Here is a 14,391-nt window from a genome sequence, read left to right as displayed (position 1 = left end):
CAGAAATTGACAAAGGACAGTGTTTTGGGGAGACACTGGTAAAGGGACAAAAGGAAAGGCAGTCATAAAATCCCGAGAGGAGCCACTCTCTCCTGCCACTGTCCTCATCTTCGAGGGGATCTGACCTGGCAATAGCTCTTGGAATGTGCCAGAAATAATCACCCGGATTTCCGGGGTCCCTGCCCACTGGAAGCGGATTCTTCTGATGAGTACTTGTCAGGTAGAGAATCACCTGCGATACTACAACTACGATTGAGATAAAGAATCGGCACCTGACCTCTCCCAGAAGCACGTTCAAGGGCAGGGATAGGAGCCCCCATTTTTATGAAAGAGCTAAGCAAAGGACTCTCTCAAGCCATTCTCTTCCATGTCTGGTCTCTTCTCAAGACTGGGCTCACAGGAGGCCTCTTCTGAAGGCCCTTGCCAGTGCGCACCCTCCCTGCCCCGCTCTCACACCCTGGTGGGGGACACGGAAGGGAACACAGTGCCATGGGAGCTCACCAGACGGGCTGTGTGACCCTCCAGATTTGTCCCCATGAGTCTGTGAGTGCCCTGCCCGGGAGAGCCCGGCTCATCAGCGTCTGTGCCCTGTGCCCAGCGCAGTACTTCCATTGACACATGACAGGTGCTTCTTTGTCCGAACACTAGACACATTCAGATGTGGGGAAGGTTGAGTCAGAAGATTCTCCTGCTAAACCAGAAAGGCCAGGGGTATGGGGACCTGCTGCCTAGGACAGAAATGTTGCAAGTTTTCGTGAGTAATGGGGTCTTCAGCATGTTCCTTCTGTCTTCTGGTTTGCTCCTGGCTGGTGCTTGATAATTGAGGAATAAGTGAATGGATCCCAGGTGAGCCCGGAGCCCGGTATCCCTTCTAGCCGCACCCCAGGATCAAAGAACCGCCCCCCCCATACACACGCAACCAAGGGCAGCCCCTGGATGCTCGTGTGCACTGAGGGTGGGACTGAGAAATCGAAGCCCCTACAGGTTGCTCTTGCTCCGGATCTTCTAGCCCCAAAGGAGTGGCAGACCAAGCGTCCCTGCTGCGCTCCCCTCCCCAAAGGGCAACTCCGGGACAGAAGAGGCTGCCTGGGTCTTCCCTGGCAGAGTCCAAGGTTCAGGCGACACACTTGCCCTAGGGACAGGGGGTGCATCCATCCCCAGAACCCCCTTTCCCAGAGGGGCGGCGAACTCCTGGTCTTTGCATGCAAACAGTGTGGAGCAGGTGACCAGGCCCGCCCCCCTCGCCCTCCTCTCCCCGCCCCCACTCGGCCAGGGTGGGCTGAAGGCTGAAGCTGGGGTCACTTGGCGGCCAAAGGGTGACCCTGGTCTCTGGCCAGCGAGTGAAAGCATGCAGCCCGGGGACCCAGCTTCGGGGCGGCCTGGCCTGCGAGCGAGAAGGGGAGGAGGAGGCAGGCGCTCCGAGGCTGGCCGAAGAGTCGTCCCCCAATTTGCTAACTCGAGCGAGCCACCGCCAGCGCACTTAATGGCGTTTCTGGCCGGAGGATCGCGCTCTTTGGAGGGACAGACACAGTGACCATCCCCAACAAATCTCGACGAACGAATAAGCGAATCGACCGTCTTCATAAGGCAGGCCCGCGGGCGTCGCCGAAACGTAGTATCGATTAGCTCCCCCGGCGCCACCGCCCCCCCCTCCCGGCTGGTCCAAGCCTTGCTCCTCCTCCCTCCACCCCCCCCCCCCGGCGGATCCCCTGGGGACCGGAGCCCGCACCCTCGGCGGGAGCGAGGTCGCGGCCGCGGGAGGGAGGCGCACCCACCGCGCCGAGCGCGCAGCGCGGTCCCCGCCGCGGCGCACATTGCGGGCACCGGCGCGAGGCGGGGAAACGCGCGGGCCCACCTTCCAGCCCGGCGCCGGGATTTCTCGCTTATTCGGGCCGCTCGCACTCGGCCGGGTGGTTGAGTCCCGGGCCCGGGGCCTGAGTCTCCCCGCCCAGGTGGCGTCCCACTTTCCCCCACACCCGGGGCTCCAGCCTCCACCGCGGCGCCCCAGCCCCTCGCCACGAGACCCCCCCCCCCCGCCCGCCTCTCCCTCCGTCCCCAGGCGGGTTGCTCCCTCGAGGCGCCCCGGCTGGGGCCCGGGTGCTGCGTTTCAGAGCCGGCGACCGGGCCGCCGAGAGGGGCGAGGAGGGCGGGGAGGACGCGCGCCTGCAGATGCAGTTGTTATTTTTAAGGGGATCTTATTCGAGTGAATGGAAAGGGCCCAGACGCGTGGACGCGGAGGCGTCGCGTCCCTCGCCCGAGCCCAGCGCCCCTTAGCCGAGGCTGGAGGCCGGCAAAGCGAGCCACAGCGCGTGGAGCCCCGTCTGGATGTCACCATTTTCTAGGCGCCCCAACTAGGGGTGGGGATCGCAGGGTCAGGGGGTGGGGGGCGCACACGCGTTTCCCCCGGGAGGAGGAGTGAGCTGCAGAGACCAGGCTCCTTCCTCCAGGGTCGGGCTGTCTGGGAAGGGTAAAGGGCTGTCCTACTTTAGGGGGCCTGGTCCCGGGGGTGGGGGGGTGCAGCCGCGAGAGCCCCTACCCCCTCCTCCTCGGCCCCTCTCCGCAAACACCCTAAAGGAATGAGGTCACGTGGTGGGTAGTGGGCGGGACCTACTCTTGTCTGGAGGAAAAAAGCCATTTTGTCCCCCCCCCCCCCAGCCCCGGTCCCTCCCCTCCCCCTTCCCCTCCCCTCCCCCTCTCCTCCCCTCCCCTCTCTTCCTCCCACCCCGAGCCGCTTTCGCAAACTCCTTTCTTACCGAAGGTTTCTCCCCTCCCGCCGCCCGAGCGAGCGGCACGGCTGGGGTCCCCCTCCCCTCCCTTCCCTCCCTCCCATCCCCCCTCCCCGAGACCCACAGACCCCGCACCCAGGTAAGCGGACACGGACTGCCCTTCCCTTTCCGCCTCCGACCCCGTAACCGCCTGGGGCCGGGCCGGGGCCGGCGCATCCTCTCCCCATCCCCGCGGGAGGAGGGCGCCGCGGGCCGGGCCTGCTGCTCGGTCTGCGTCCCACCCCCGCCGGCCCTGGTCCGGCTCGCGCGGCCCGCCTTCCTTTCTCCCGTTTTTCTCTCCTCTTTCCCTTCTTTCCCTTCCAAGATGGCCGAAGCCGATTCCCCTTTTCGCGATTTGGCGTCTCCCTGGACCACCACCTCTTTGTGCCGCCGCTGCGTCCTCAACCTGCCCCCGAGGTGGCGGGGGGGAGGGTCCGAGGCAGCCACAAAGGCTCTGGGGCTCCGTCTGGGGTGGGTCTCTGCCCGGCTGCCCCCCCCCCCCCCGACCCGGAGCTACCCCGGCTCTGCCCCACGGCCCCCCTCGGCCTGGGGAGGGGTCGCTCTCTGTTTTTTCTTGGGGGACCCCCCGGGCGTCGTGGACGCGCAAAGACCGGAGGCCGGGAGGAAGAAGGGGACATGCTTTTTTATGGCTGCGGGGCCGGGGGAGGGCGCTCTTTCCTGCCCGGGGCCCGGTGCTCTCGGGCACCTCCCCCAGCCGGTCCCTTTCCCCCCAATCCCTGGACTGGGCGCCCCGCCCCCGCCCAGCCCCCTAAGCTGGGCCCCGCGGAAAGTTTGGCTCCAGGGAGGACGGGAGCGGCCCCCGGCCACTGGGGTCTCTGGTCCTCTGACCCAGCTCCGGGGGCGGAGGGGGTAGAATGGAAATGCGGGGGAAGGTTGATCGCGGCCTTTCCTGTCGCCAGCGGAGGCGGGAGGGGTCTGACCGACTGCCCCTTCCTTCCCCAGGCCCTCCTGCTGCTAGCTGGGGGGGGGGGGTGCGGGGGGGCCTGGGCGAGTAGACACCCCTGTCCTTCCTGTCTTCGCGTTGGGCCCAGGCATGCCTCCCCCCTCCCCCCTCCCCCAGGCCCCCATCTGCCCAGAATCGCCCCGGATGGCTGGAAGAGGCCCGGGTGGTGAATTTGCCTGTAAATATTGTGGAAGTGCCCCGGGTCTTTGCCTCTCAAGAGTTTCCCCTTAATCCCCCACCCTCACCCCTGTTGCCTCAGTCTCTCCAGGGCTTCCTGCAGGGGGGAGGGGAGGGGGCGCCCCTTGGTCGCCTCCCACTTCATTCTGATGTCTCCCTCTCTGGGCCTCTTGCAGTTTGCATCTGTTCCTGAAACTCTTTCTCGCCTTCCTCCCCCTTCCACTCTGTTCCAAGGTGTTAGCACTTGGAAAAGAAGCATAAAGCCGGCTCTGTTGGTGAGGTTTTCCCAGGGGTTCCCTCCTTTGGAGTTGGGGGTTGCCTTCGTTCTTAGAGCCGTCTTTGGAATGAGGCAGGGAACAGACCTGGGACTTAGCGTCCAGACACTGTGTAGCTGGGTGGGGTTCAAGTTGAAGTCCTGGGGGAGGGGGGGGGTCAGGAAGGAAGGGGGCTCTCTGCTGCCCTGGCCTTGCCAGAGAGATCTTGGTGGATGGAGCTGTTGCCATGGGAATGGAGACAATCCGAACAGGAAGAGGTTATATCTTCGTGCAGGTCAAGTGCCCACCCCACTCTTCCAGGCTCTGGCCCCCAGAGTGGAGGTGAGGAGCCGCACTGTCTTTGTTGCCAGGAGACCTGTGTTATAATTTACACTGGGTGGGCCAGGGATGCACAAAAGGCTAGTTAGTGTGTGTTTGCAGCTCTGGTTTCAGCGGGGGATGGCTGTCAGACTGTGTGCTCCTGGATGGGGGTGGAGGTGGCTATATGCACTGGCAAATGTGGGCCGGGCTCTGGTCTGGCCCTGTGTGATGGGGTGTGTCTGTGCGTGTGTCTGGCCAAGTATCTGTCTGGCTGTGTGTGTGTGTGTGTGTGTGCGCACGCACGTGCTGTGTCTCTGGCCTTGTGTGTAGTGAGTGTGAGAGAGATGGAGGAGGTGTGTCTGGCTCTGTGTGTATATTTTGGGTTTTTGTCTTTGTTTGATCTTCGGAAGCTAGGAGGTGGGGAAGGGAGGGAGGATGGAGTGAGCCCAGCACCAGGAGGCTAGAAGGCTTTTTTTTAGTGCTCTTGGTGGAGAGCAGATCCTCATCCAGGGAAGATCGAGGGGTTGACCGTGCTCCCAGGTGGATGCCCACGTGCCTCCCACATCCATGGGGCTCACACAGTTGCACCTACACTGTTGGGAGAGGAAAGGACTCCTAGATCCTGGGGTCTGAGTCTTGACAGTGCACTCTGGCTCGCTGTGCTTCTGGACAGCCTCAGTTTCCCCATCTGCACCATGGAAGGGGGATGAGGGCTCTGCTGCCTCTTCGTACTTCAAGGTGAGAATGTGCTGATTGTCATCTTTGGCCAGACTGTGGCCCGTCCCAGGAGGCTCACCGAGTGGTCTGTCTTCCAGGGAACGGGGCGTCCTACATCCCCCTTCCTGGGTGGAGGAAGGCCAGGCTTATTGGCCGAGGTGCCAGTGTGTAAGGAGCACTGGACTGGGAGCCGGTCTAGTCCTAGGACTGCCACTGTGTTGCTGTGTAACCTTAGACAAGCCACTGCTTTCTGAGTTTCTCCATCTGTGAAATGAAATGATGGACAAGATGCTTTCTAAGACTCCCTCTCCCTCTGCGATTCTAGACGTCTGGATGTGTGACCTTGAGTGACTTTTCCCAAGACCTGGGGGTTTTCTAGTGAGGGAGTCGGGCTCCTTTCATTTGGAGGAAAAGCAGAGCAAAGAACGCTGCACCTGTGCATCCAAAGGCGCAGAGGGGCTCTGGGTTGTCAGGGATCGGCTGTTTCTGCAGGGGGGCGTGAAAGGAACTGATGGCGAGAGAGGCCTAAATCTTGGGGGAGCTTCCGGAAAGAGCTTGGTTAAAACAAAGAGATGCAGGGTGGTCTTTATTAGTAGGGGACTTTGAGGACGAGGAAAGACAGATGCCAGGCTTGAGAGGCAAGGAGGAGTGGGAATTGGGTGCTGGTCAATCTCCTTTCCTGTCTCTGTAGCCGAGACCAGGGGCTCCAGGGGCTCCCAGGCCAGAAGCATGGGCCGCCCAACGGTTGTGCCCTTGTAAAGCCAGTGGTTTGGGGACAGGAGACACTGAGGGACTTGGCCCCCGTTGGGGGAAGGCATTGGAGGTGGGTGATGGTACTCAGGCCCACTGTGGGGATATGGTTGGGGCTGACCTGGTAGAGCCCCCAGAACTCCACACAGGCCACTTCCTAGTGGCCCTTGGTTTCTCTTTTCTGCTTCTTGGATTTGTCTCTCCTTCTCTGTTCCCTTGGGCTATTCCCATCTCCCAGCCTCTTTCTTTTTTCCTTTTTTTTTTTTTTGATATATTTTTATTGATTTCAGAGAGGAAGAGAGAGGGAGATAGAAACATCAATGATGAGAGAGAATCACTGATCGGCTGCCTCCTGCAAGCCCTGCACTGGGGATCGAGCCCACAACCCGAAACCTTGACCGGAATCCAACCTGGGACCCTTCAGTCTGCAGGCCGATGCTCTATCCACCGAGCCAAACCGGCCAGGGCTCCCCGCCTCTTTTTTAAAGTGGTGATGCTGACGGTCCAGCCACCTATCACCCCACTTCCTTCTGCTTCTCACAACACACCAGCCAGTTGCAGCTGGGGAGAAATTGGGTGTCCGTTGTAGGGCCCTGAGGTGGGGAGATGAGATGGGGAGGAGGTCCTTGGGGGAACAGGTAACTATGGAAATCAGGTGAGGAACCAATCCTGGCTTCTCCCCAGCCCCAGAGGTAACAATCTGAGAGTCTGGGGATGGGGTGGGTGGAGCAAGGAGAGTCACAGCGGGGCTCATGTCTTAAACGGGAGATACGGGAACATCTCATTCCTCTATAGACACCACAGCTCTCTCCTTCACCTGCACATCTAGAAAGGACCGTGGGTGATACTCAGTCTGAAGGCTCACAAATGCTCATGGGAGGGAGAGGGTGAGGGTTAAGGCCATGTGCCCAGAAGCTCCTGTGTGTTGAGCCCATAGTCTGCTTGGCAGCAACTAGATGGGAATTCTTAACAGCAAGTGTCTGAAAACACAAGCGTGTGAATGAGGCGGCCAGGCAGTGTGAAGCGCTACGCGTTTGTGTGCCTGTACGTGTGTATGTGAGAGAAGGAGAAGGGGGCGTGCCATTCACTGATGGCAACCTGGACCCCCCAGCATGATCAGAGCCCCAAATGCTTTGTTCCTGGCTGTGCACGCACACGGGTGCATTTGGACGCAGACACAGACACGTAGTCATACAAAGTACCTTTGGAGGCCCAGACAGCACGTATGCATCTGAACTTACACACACCCAGTGAGACGGCCACTCGGAGTTTGTTTTTTCCTCTGGATGATTGTAATAATATTTGGGCATCTTGCCAGGAACGCAGTTACCATGGAAACAACCAAACAGTGGAGTCACCAGCAAGCCTGCTGCATAATTGTGAAGGGGGAACCCGTGCAGGGAAGGCAGAAGGCGTCCACCCTGTGTGTGGCCAGAGCCGCCTTCCGCTGGCCTGGCCTGCGGGTCTCAGCCGCTGCCTCCCTGCTGTCTGGCTCTCTGGGCTGGTTTGCTTGCTTGTTCCGCTCTGTCTGCCCTGCTCGTTGGTGTTTCTCCCATGTGTGGCCTTTGTGTCTCTCCATCTCTTTTGGTGCCTGGCCAGCCTCTGTGGGCTGTTTGGGTCCTGGCCAAACTCATCCTGGGGTCTCTATAGAAACTGCCGATCCCGGCTGTGAATTTCTGGTCCTAGAAAACCCAATGCGGTGTCTTTAGAAACGTTTCTGGAAAGGAGAGAAGGGTGTGTGTTGTAAAGGAGCTGTCCGGACTTGGCCACCCTCTGAGGCCCCACCCCTTGGGCTTTCACTCTGGGAAAGAGAAAGAAGGGAGGGGCCACCCCTCCTCTGTGCAGCTTTGATGTTTTTATGTCAAGAAGAACATCAGCCAAGCCAGAGCTGGGCTTTGCCTGACCTCCCGGGACCCTGCCAGAGCCTGGCTGGGTGCTCAGGTGGGCTGGGGACAGGGAACTCTGTTCCCAGGCTTGGCAGGCATCTCCGAGCCTGTGGCAGGTGGCAGAGGAGGTGTCACCAGGTGGGAGGTGGTGGGTGGCAGTGCCCACGTGGGGACATCACTGCGTGTGCATGGGGCGGGGCCCTGGATGTGTGTGCTTGTGGGCGCAGGTGGAGCTGCGTGCTCCTCTGTTTCAGGCCTGGAACCTGCGTGGTCAGTAGACTTCCAGGTTGCTGCTCTGGGGCCGGGGCTGGATGCAGAGCCAGAGGGCAAGTGATGGGGGGGCCCCTTCAAACTTCCAGCTGCCTGGAGGAGGAGCAGACGGGATGCAAGGAGGGTAGGATGGAGTAGAAAGACCAAGTCAGGGGCCTTGCATCTGGAGGGGGTGGAAGGGGCAGGGACAATTTATTCTTTCTCTTCTTTTATTTTCTGGAGGTCTAGTTTATTTGAGTTTCCTCCTAGCTCCTAGCACTCACTTGAGTGAATATGAATTGGGATTACGGGGATATTTTAAAAGTCTGTTCTCTTCCATCTTCCTGCCTACCCCCCCCCCCTCCTTTGGAAAGTTGGGCAGTACTTCCTGTGGTCTAACCTCAGTCTTTCCTGCTGCTCCTGAGGTGGAGCTGATCTTGTTGCTCGAGGTGGGGTGACCCTCCAGAGCCGCCGGCACCCAGTAAACACCCAGAGAGGGCCAAAAAGAACCGGGCCCTGACGTGCACCCAATCCAAGGTCGAGAGGAAGGGCCTTGGCCGCAGAGAGTTTGTTGGATCTCTGGGTTGCTAATTCCACTTTTTTTTTTTTTTTTTTTTTTTAAATATATTTTATTGATTTTTTACAGAGAGGAAGGGAGAGAGACAGAGAGTTAGAAACATCGATGGGAGAGAAACATCGATCAGCCGCCTCCTGCACATCTCCCACTGGGGATGTGCCCGCAGCCCAGGTACATGCCCTTGACCGGAATCGAACCTGGGACCCCTCAGTCCGCAGGCCGACGCTCTATCCACTGAGCCAAACCGGTTTCGGCTAATTCCACTTTTACTTCCCAGGGTGACGCTCCCCAGCCCCCCAGCCCCCTCCCCGGCATCATGCATCGGACCACACGGATCAAAATCACGGAGCTGAACCCTCACCTCATGTGCGCCCTCTGTGGGGGGTACTTCATCGATGCCACTACCATCGTGGAGTGCTTGCATTCCTGTGAGTTGGGTGGAGGGGCTGCCTCTCAGGATGGGCAGCTTCTGCCTAGGTTGGGGGGGGGGGGGGCAGCACTGCCCAGGGAAGGCGGAGCACAGACTCTGCCCTGAAAAGTGAACATGTCTCTGACTGGTGGGGTGGGGGGTCCCCAGGTCACAGGGAGGCTGCCTGGGAGGGGAGACTGGAGGTTGCAACCCAGAGTTCTTCCAGGGACTTCATCTGAAATCTCCGTGGCTGAAATGTCACCCCCTGAAGACGCAGGTGCCCCCTGGTGTGCACTGTGGCCTCAGGGGTAAAGGTCAAGGGCCCCGGGAGATGTGTAGCCGGCTGGCTGTTGTTTTGTACTCCATGAGGGGAACTTGGGACTTGGGGCTCACCATATACACGACACATGACACTGGCCTAATCCACACACATAGACACATAAGATTGTCCTCTGCCAAGGACGGGTACGGGGCGTCTGCCCTCTCTGAGAACACGACCGCGTTGGCCCTCTGAACAGGCCTGAACTGCTGGACAAGGTGGAGAAGGGAGACCTGAACCCAAACGGAGGGGCTGGGGGCTGGGCCTGGTTACCAGGGGGGCTCTGACTCCTCCCTCTCTCCATATCCCCCAAGTCTGCAAAACCTGCATCGTGCGCTACCTGGAGACCAACAAGTACTGCCCCATGTGTGACGTGCAGGTGCATAAAACCCGGCCGCTGCTGAGCATCAGGTGGGCCTGGCGCTGCCCCTCCAGCCCCTGCGAGCCTCCGGGTCTGCTCCCCTCTGTCCCTCCCTCCTTGTTCCTGTAGCCCCGGTGGCGGGTGCGGGGGAAGCCCTGGGCCTGTTCCCTCCCTCTGGGTTGTCTCCAGCTGGGAAGTAGTGGAGGGTAGCGACCAGGCTCTGAATCTAAGGAAGGGAGGTGCGAGTGGGATCCCTGGCCGGGGAGATCGGGGAGAGGGTTGTTGACAGGGTCCTGTATGTTTTCTTCCAGAGCTGACAAGACCCTCCAAGACATAGTCTACAAATTGGTCCCTGGGCTTTTTAAAGGTATCCACACACCCTCCCTCCTCCTGCCCCCGCCCCCCCTTTCCCAGCCTGTTGCTCCCTCCTCACCCTGTTTCCTTCCCTCCTTCAGATGAGATGAAACGGCGGCGAGATTTCTATGCAGCGTACCCCCTGACGGAAGGTGAGTTCATGTGTGTGCTTCCAGGCCCGGGACCGTGTGAGTGTGAGTGTGGCTCTGCCCAGGCCTGAGGGCTGGGTGCACTGGGCTGTCCATCCTTCATGCGCAACCACGCCATCTCCTTGGCTCAGAGGGTGGCTGGGCTCACCCCACTGGGCTCTGAGATTCTGGGCCCTTGGTGGGGCTCCTTTCCCCCACCCTAGGCAGCCCCCCGGTTTTCTCCTTTTGCAGTCCCCAACGGCTCCAATGAGGACCGCGGTGAGGTGCTGGAGCAGGAGAAGGGGGCTCTGAGTGATGATGAGATTGTCAGCCTCTCTATCGAGTTCTATGAAACCGTCAGGCAAGTCTGTCCTATGCCTGGTCCTTTTGGGGTCCTAGGCTGGGTCGCCCCCTTCTCCCACCCAGCCCCACTCCCCTGGAAGGGAGGGTCTCCTGGATGTGTGTACTGGGGAATCCTGCCTGAACCAGGGTCTCCCTAGCTTCGTTCTACCTCCTCCCCCAGGGACCGGGAGGAGAAGAAGGGCCCCTTGGAGAATGGAGATGGGGACAAGGAGAAGGTGAGTGCTGGGACCTGCCCAGGAGTGGGATGTGGGCTGGGAGAGAGTGCCTGGGTGGCCCATAGCCCTTGGGTGCCTCTCCCCTGGCAGACAGGGGTGCGCTTCCTGCGATGTCCAGCAGCCATGACCGTCATGCATCTCGCCAAGTTTCTCCGCAACAAGATGGATGTGCCCAGCAAGTACAAGGTGAGTCCCTGGGCCCTTTGAAGAAAGTGAGTGTCTGGGCGGGTGTGTCTGACAGTCTGTGCATCCCAGCCATTGTTCAGGACGGGCTGGGTGTCACCAAGGGCCTACCTGGTTGTGTAATTGAGCCCGAGTAGACAGGTAATTGAAACCAAGATTAGGGTGGGGCAGTCTGCATCTGTTGAAACCAGTGTGTAGACTACATGGGAACCAGGTGGTGTGTGTGTGTGTGTGTGTGTGTGTGTGTGTGTGTGTGTGTATGTGTGTAAAAACACAGGGACTTACTTATCTGGGGCCAGCTGGCTGAAGGAAGGCCAGTCTGAAATTCTAACAGAACTCCAGGGCATTGCTTCTTAAACTTGAATGTGCCGGTGAGCCCTTGGACTAGCGGTCTTGTTAAAATGCAGATTGATTCAATAGATTCTGCATCTCCTGCAAGCTCCCAGGTGCTGCCAATGCCACTGGTCTACGGAGCACACGTTGAGTTCCCAGGGTCTAGGACAGTGAACCCCAAACTTTATGTCAGAATCACGTGGGGAGCTTTAAGACTCAACTCCTATCTTCACAGCTAAACAAGCTCTAGATCAGTGGTTCTCAACCTTGGCTGCACATGAGAATCACCTGGGAATCTTTTTAAAATCCTGATTTCTGGGCCTCATCCTCTGGAAATTCTGTTTCTTTGTTATGGGGTGAGGCCACAACATTAGTAACAAAGAAACAGAATTTCCGGAGGATGAGGCCCAGAAATCAGGATTTTAAAAAAAGATTCCCAGATGATTCTCATGTGCAGCCAAGGTTGAGAAACCACTGCTCTAGATGGAAGCATTGGCATTTTTTAAAGCTCCCTGGGTGCGGCCCGTGCTCCGCCAGATCCTGCTCACCTGGGCCTTTTCTCTGCCCGTGGTGTTCGCCCTCCTCCAGGTGGAGGTTCTTTACGAGGACGAGCCGCTGAAGGAATACTACACCCTCATGGACATCGCCTACATCTACCCCTGGCGGCGGGTGAGCAGGGCTGGGAGGGGACCCCTGCAGGTCGGGCATTGGTCTGTGCCCACAGGGACCGCATGAGCCACCCTGCTGTAACCACAGACAGACAGCTCCTCTCTCATCCCAGGAGCTGGCCACGCCCGGGGTAGCCCGCCTCGGGCTCTCTCTCACGGCGGAGCTCCCACCCTCCGGAGAAAAGATCTCTGGGCAGATGACGTGCCCCAATTTGGGGTCGGGAAAGAGGGTCTGGTGGCTGCGGAGGAGTAAACGTTGCTTTCTGCTCGGCCTCCTCTCTTCTCTCCAGTCTCTGGTCTCACACGTTCTCTCTGGGTCTGGTGCCCGGCTCTCCGGCCTGGCTCTCTCAGTCGCGAGGTCTCGCTTTCCCTCGGTCCTCCTACTCTGCTGGGTCTTTCTAGGGCTTGAGCTTTTCCTTTCTTCCTCGTTGGGCATGAGGGGGTGAAGGTGGGTGGCTGCCTGGTTAGCCTCTCTCCCCCCACTCTCCCTGCAGAACGGCCCTCTCCCCCTCAAGTACCGGGTCCAGCCAGCCTGCAAGCGGCTCACCTTGCCTACAGCACCCACTCCCTCCGAGGGCACCAACACCAGTGGGGCATCAGAGTGTGAGTCAGTCAGCGACAAGGCTCCCAGCCCTGCCACCCTGCCGGCCACCTCCTCCTCCCTGCCTAGCCCAGCCACCCCCTCCCATGGCTCTCCCAGCTCCCATGGGCCCCCAGCCACCCATCCTACCTCCCCCACTCCCCCTTCAGCAGCCAGTGGGGTCAGCACAGCTACCAACGGGGGCGCCTCGAACTGCCTGCAGACACCATCCTCCACCAGCAGGGGGCGCAAGATGACTGTCAATGGAGCTCCTGTGCCCCCCTTAACTTGAGGAAAGGGACCTTTCCCTCCTTTTCCAGCCATGCCTCTCCACCCCTCCACTTTTTCTGGGCTCCTGTTTCCACCTCTTCTACTTTCCCCAGCTCCTCCCACCTTAGGGGTGGGGGGTGGGTTTTATAAATAAATCTCTCTCTATATATATATGTACATAGGAAAAACCAAATATACATACTTATTTTCTATGGACCAACCAGATTAATTTAAATGCCACAGGAAACAAACTTTATGTGTGTGTGTATGTGTAGGGGATGGGTGTTCATTTTGAAGGGGTCTTGTGTAATTTGCTCTACTCTGTTTTTGGGGGTACCTGGAAGTGGACTGGAGGGGCCACTTGAAGCTCAGTAAAGCTTTGCCCCATCCTCCTTCTGTTTCCCAAGGCAGATGGGGTGTTGCAGGGCCCACCAGCCCCCAAAGCTTTAGGCACAACTCTTAACTGGCTGTGTATGGGTCCACCCTCTCTTTCTCTCTCCATCTTGGCTGCTGTCGTGCCCCGACCCAACCGGCCCCCCGCCCCCTCATGTTGAATGTCCAGAGACTTGCTAAGACAGTGCCTTTTACAAATGCAGTTTATCCCCTGGTTTTGGGGAACGAGTGGGTGGTGGAGATGGTATCTCCCTTACCTCCTCCTCATGCAGTGGAAACTTTGTGCAAAGCGTAGCTAGTTCTGCCCTTTTTTGTTTTTTTCCCTGTGTGTGTGTGTGTGTGTGTGTGTGTGTGTGGCCTTTGCACCGTTTTCCTTGTGGAAGAGAAGATTCGGGCCATGGGAGGCCTCCGCCCTTGAAATCCCATTGTGGCTCTAGCATTGTGAACCACTTCAGCCTCGGGCCCCCCTACCCCCACCCAGGCACCCACACCAGCCAGCCTGGTGGTAGAATCTCACTTGGGGACCTGGAGTGGGGTGAACCTCAGACAAGCACAGACCCCAGATTTCGCTAAAGGCGAACAGCCCTCCAGTCCTCTCCCCACCCCCAGCTGAGGCCCAGTCAGGAAAGAGCCTCCGGGGCATCTGAAAGCACAAGACAGACACGTGTACGCTCTGTCCTCAGCTCCATCCTGAGAGGCCAGTGGACCACCCCTGAGGGGCAGGCCCCGGGAGCTCCCTGCCTACCCGTTTTCTTCCAATGTACATAGGTCAGATCGGGGAGGAGGCAAGACTCTGTCACAACCTAGGTGTCTGGGTCGGGTCCCCCAGTGGGTTTGTCTGTGTTTGCACCTGGTCCGTTGTCTGAGGTGCTATGACTGTACCCTCCTCCTACCCTGGGACATTTGCATCTCCTGGCTTTGTAATAAATGCTGCATATTCTCCAGAGCCTCTAGTTCTTTGGGGCAGAGGGGACAGGGAGAGGATGGGTGGGTCCCCTGGCCTCCTCATACCTCTCATCTCTAGGCTCAGCATGCCTTGGAATAAACCATATGGAATAAACCAGAATGGCCTCTCTCCTGTGGCCCGTCTGGTGCCCCCAGACCAGGGTTAGGAGCCAGAGCGGGGGTATGCCCCGTGCCCCCCCAGTGACCACA

The 14,391-nt window shown here is 59.1% G+C and overlaps 1 protein-coding gene across 4 annotated transcripts; it reads left to right on the top strand.

The window, feature by feature from the left end:
• The first annotated feature begins 2,726 nt into the window (after positions 1-2,726).
• Positions 2,727-14,179, top strand: PCGF2 (polycomb group ring finger 2). 4 transcript variants are annotated; one of them, XM_081109810.1, is made up of 11 exons: positions 2,727-2,865; positions 8,938-9,088; positions 9,703-9,799; positions 10,061-10,116; positions 10,205-10,255; positions 10,484-10,592; positions 10,755-10,809; positions 10,900-10,995; positions 11,914-11,994; positions 12,488-12,596; positions 12,744-14,172. In XM_081109810.1, exons 2-11 carry the CDS (start codon positions 8,977-8,979, stop codon positions 12,863-12,865), a joined length of 888 nt encoding a protein of 295 aa, XP_080965936.1. In that variant the 5' UTR covers positions 2,727-2,865; positions 8,938-8,976; the 3' UTR covers positions 12,866-14,172. The 4 variants fall into 4 exon arrangements, with proteins under 4 accessions (XP_080965936.1, XP_080965934.1, XP_080965937.1 ...); XM_081109811.1 differs by having other exon boundaries at positions 2,755-2,865; positions 12,747-14,178; XM_081109808.1 differs by having other exon boundaries at positions 2,737-2,865; positions 12,488-14,179.
• Positions 14,180-14,391: the final 212 nt, after the last annotated feature.

This window comes from Myotis nattereri (genome assembly GCF_964212035.1).
Source record: "Myotis nattereri genome assembly, chromosome: 16".
In the NCBI taxonomy this organism is placed as follows: domain Eukaryota; kingdom Metazoa; phylum Chordata; class Mammalia; order Chiroptera; family Vespertilionidae; genus Myotis; species Myotis nattereri.
Note: the sequence above shows the minus strand (reverse complement) of the source record. Positions and strands in the feature narration are given on the sequence as shown.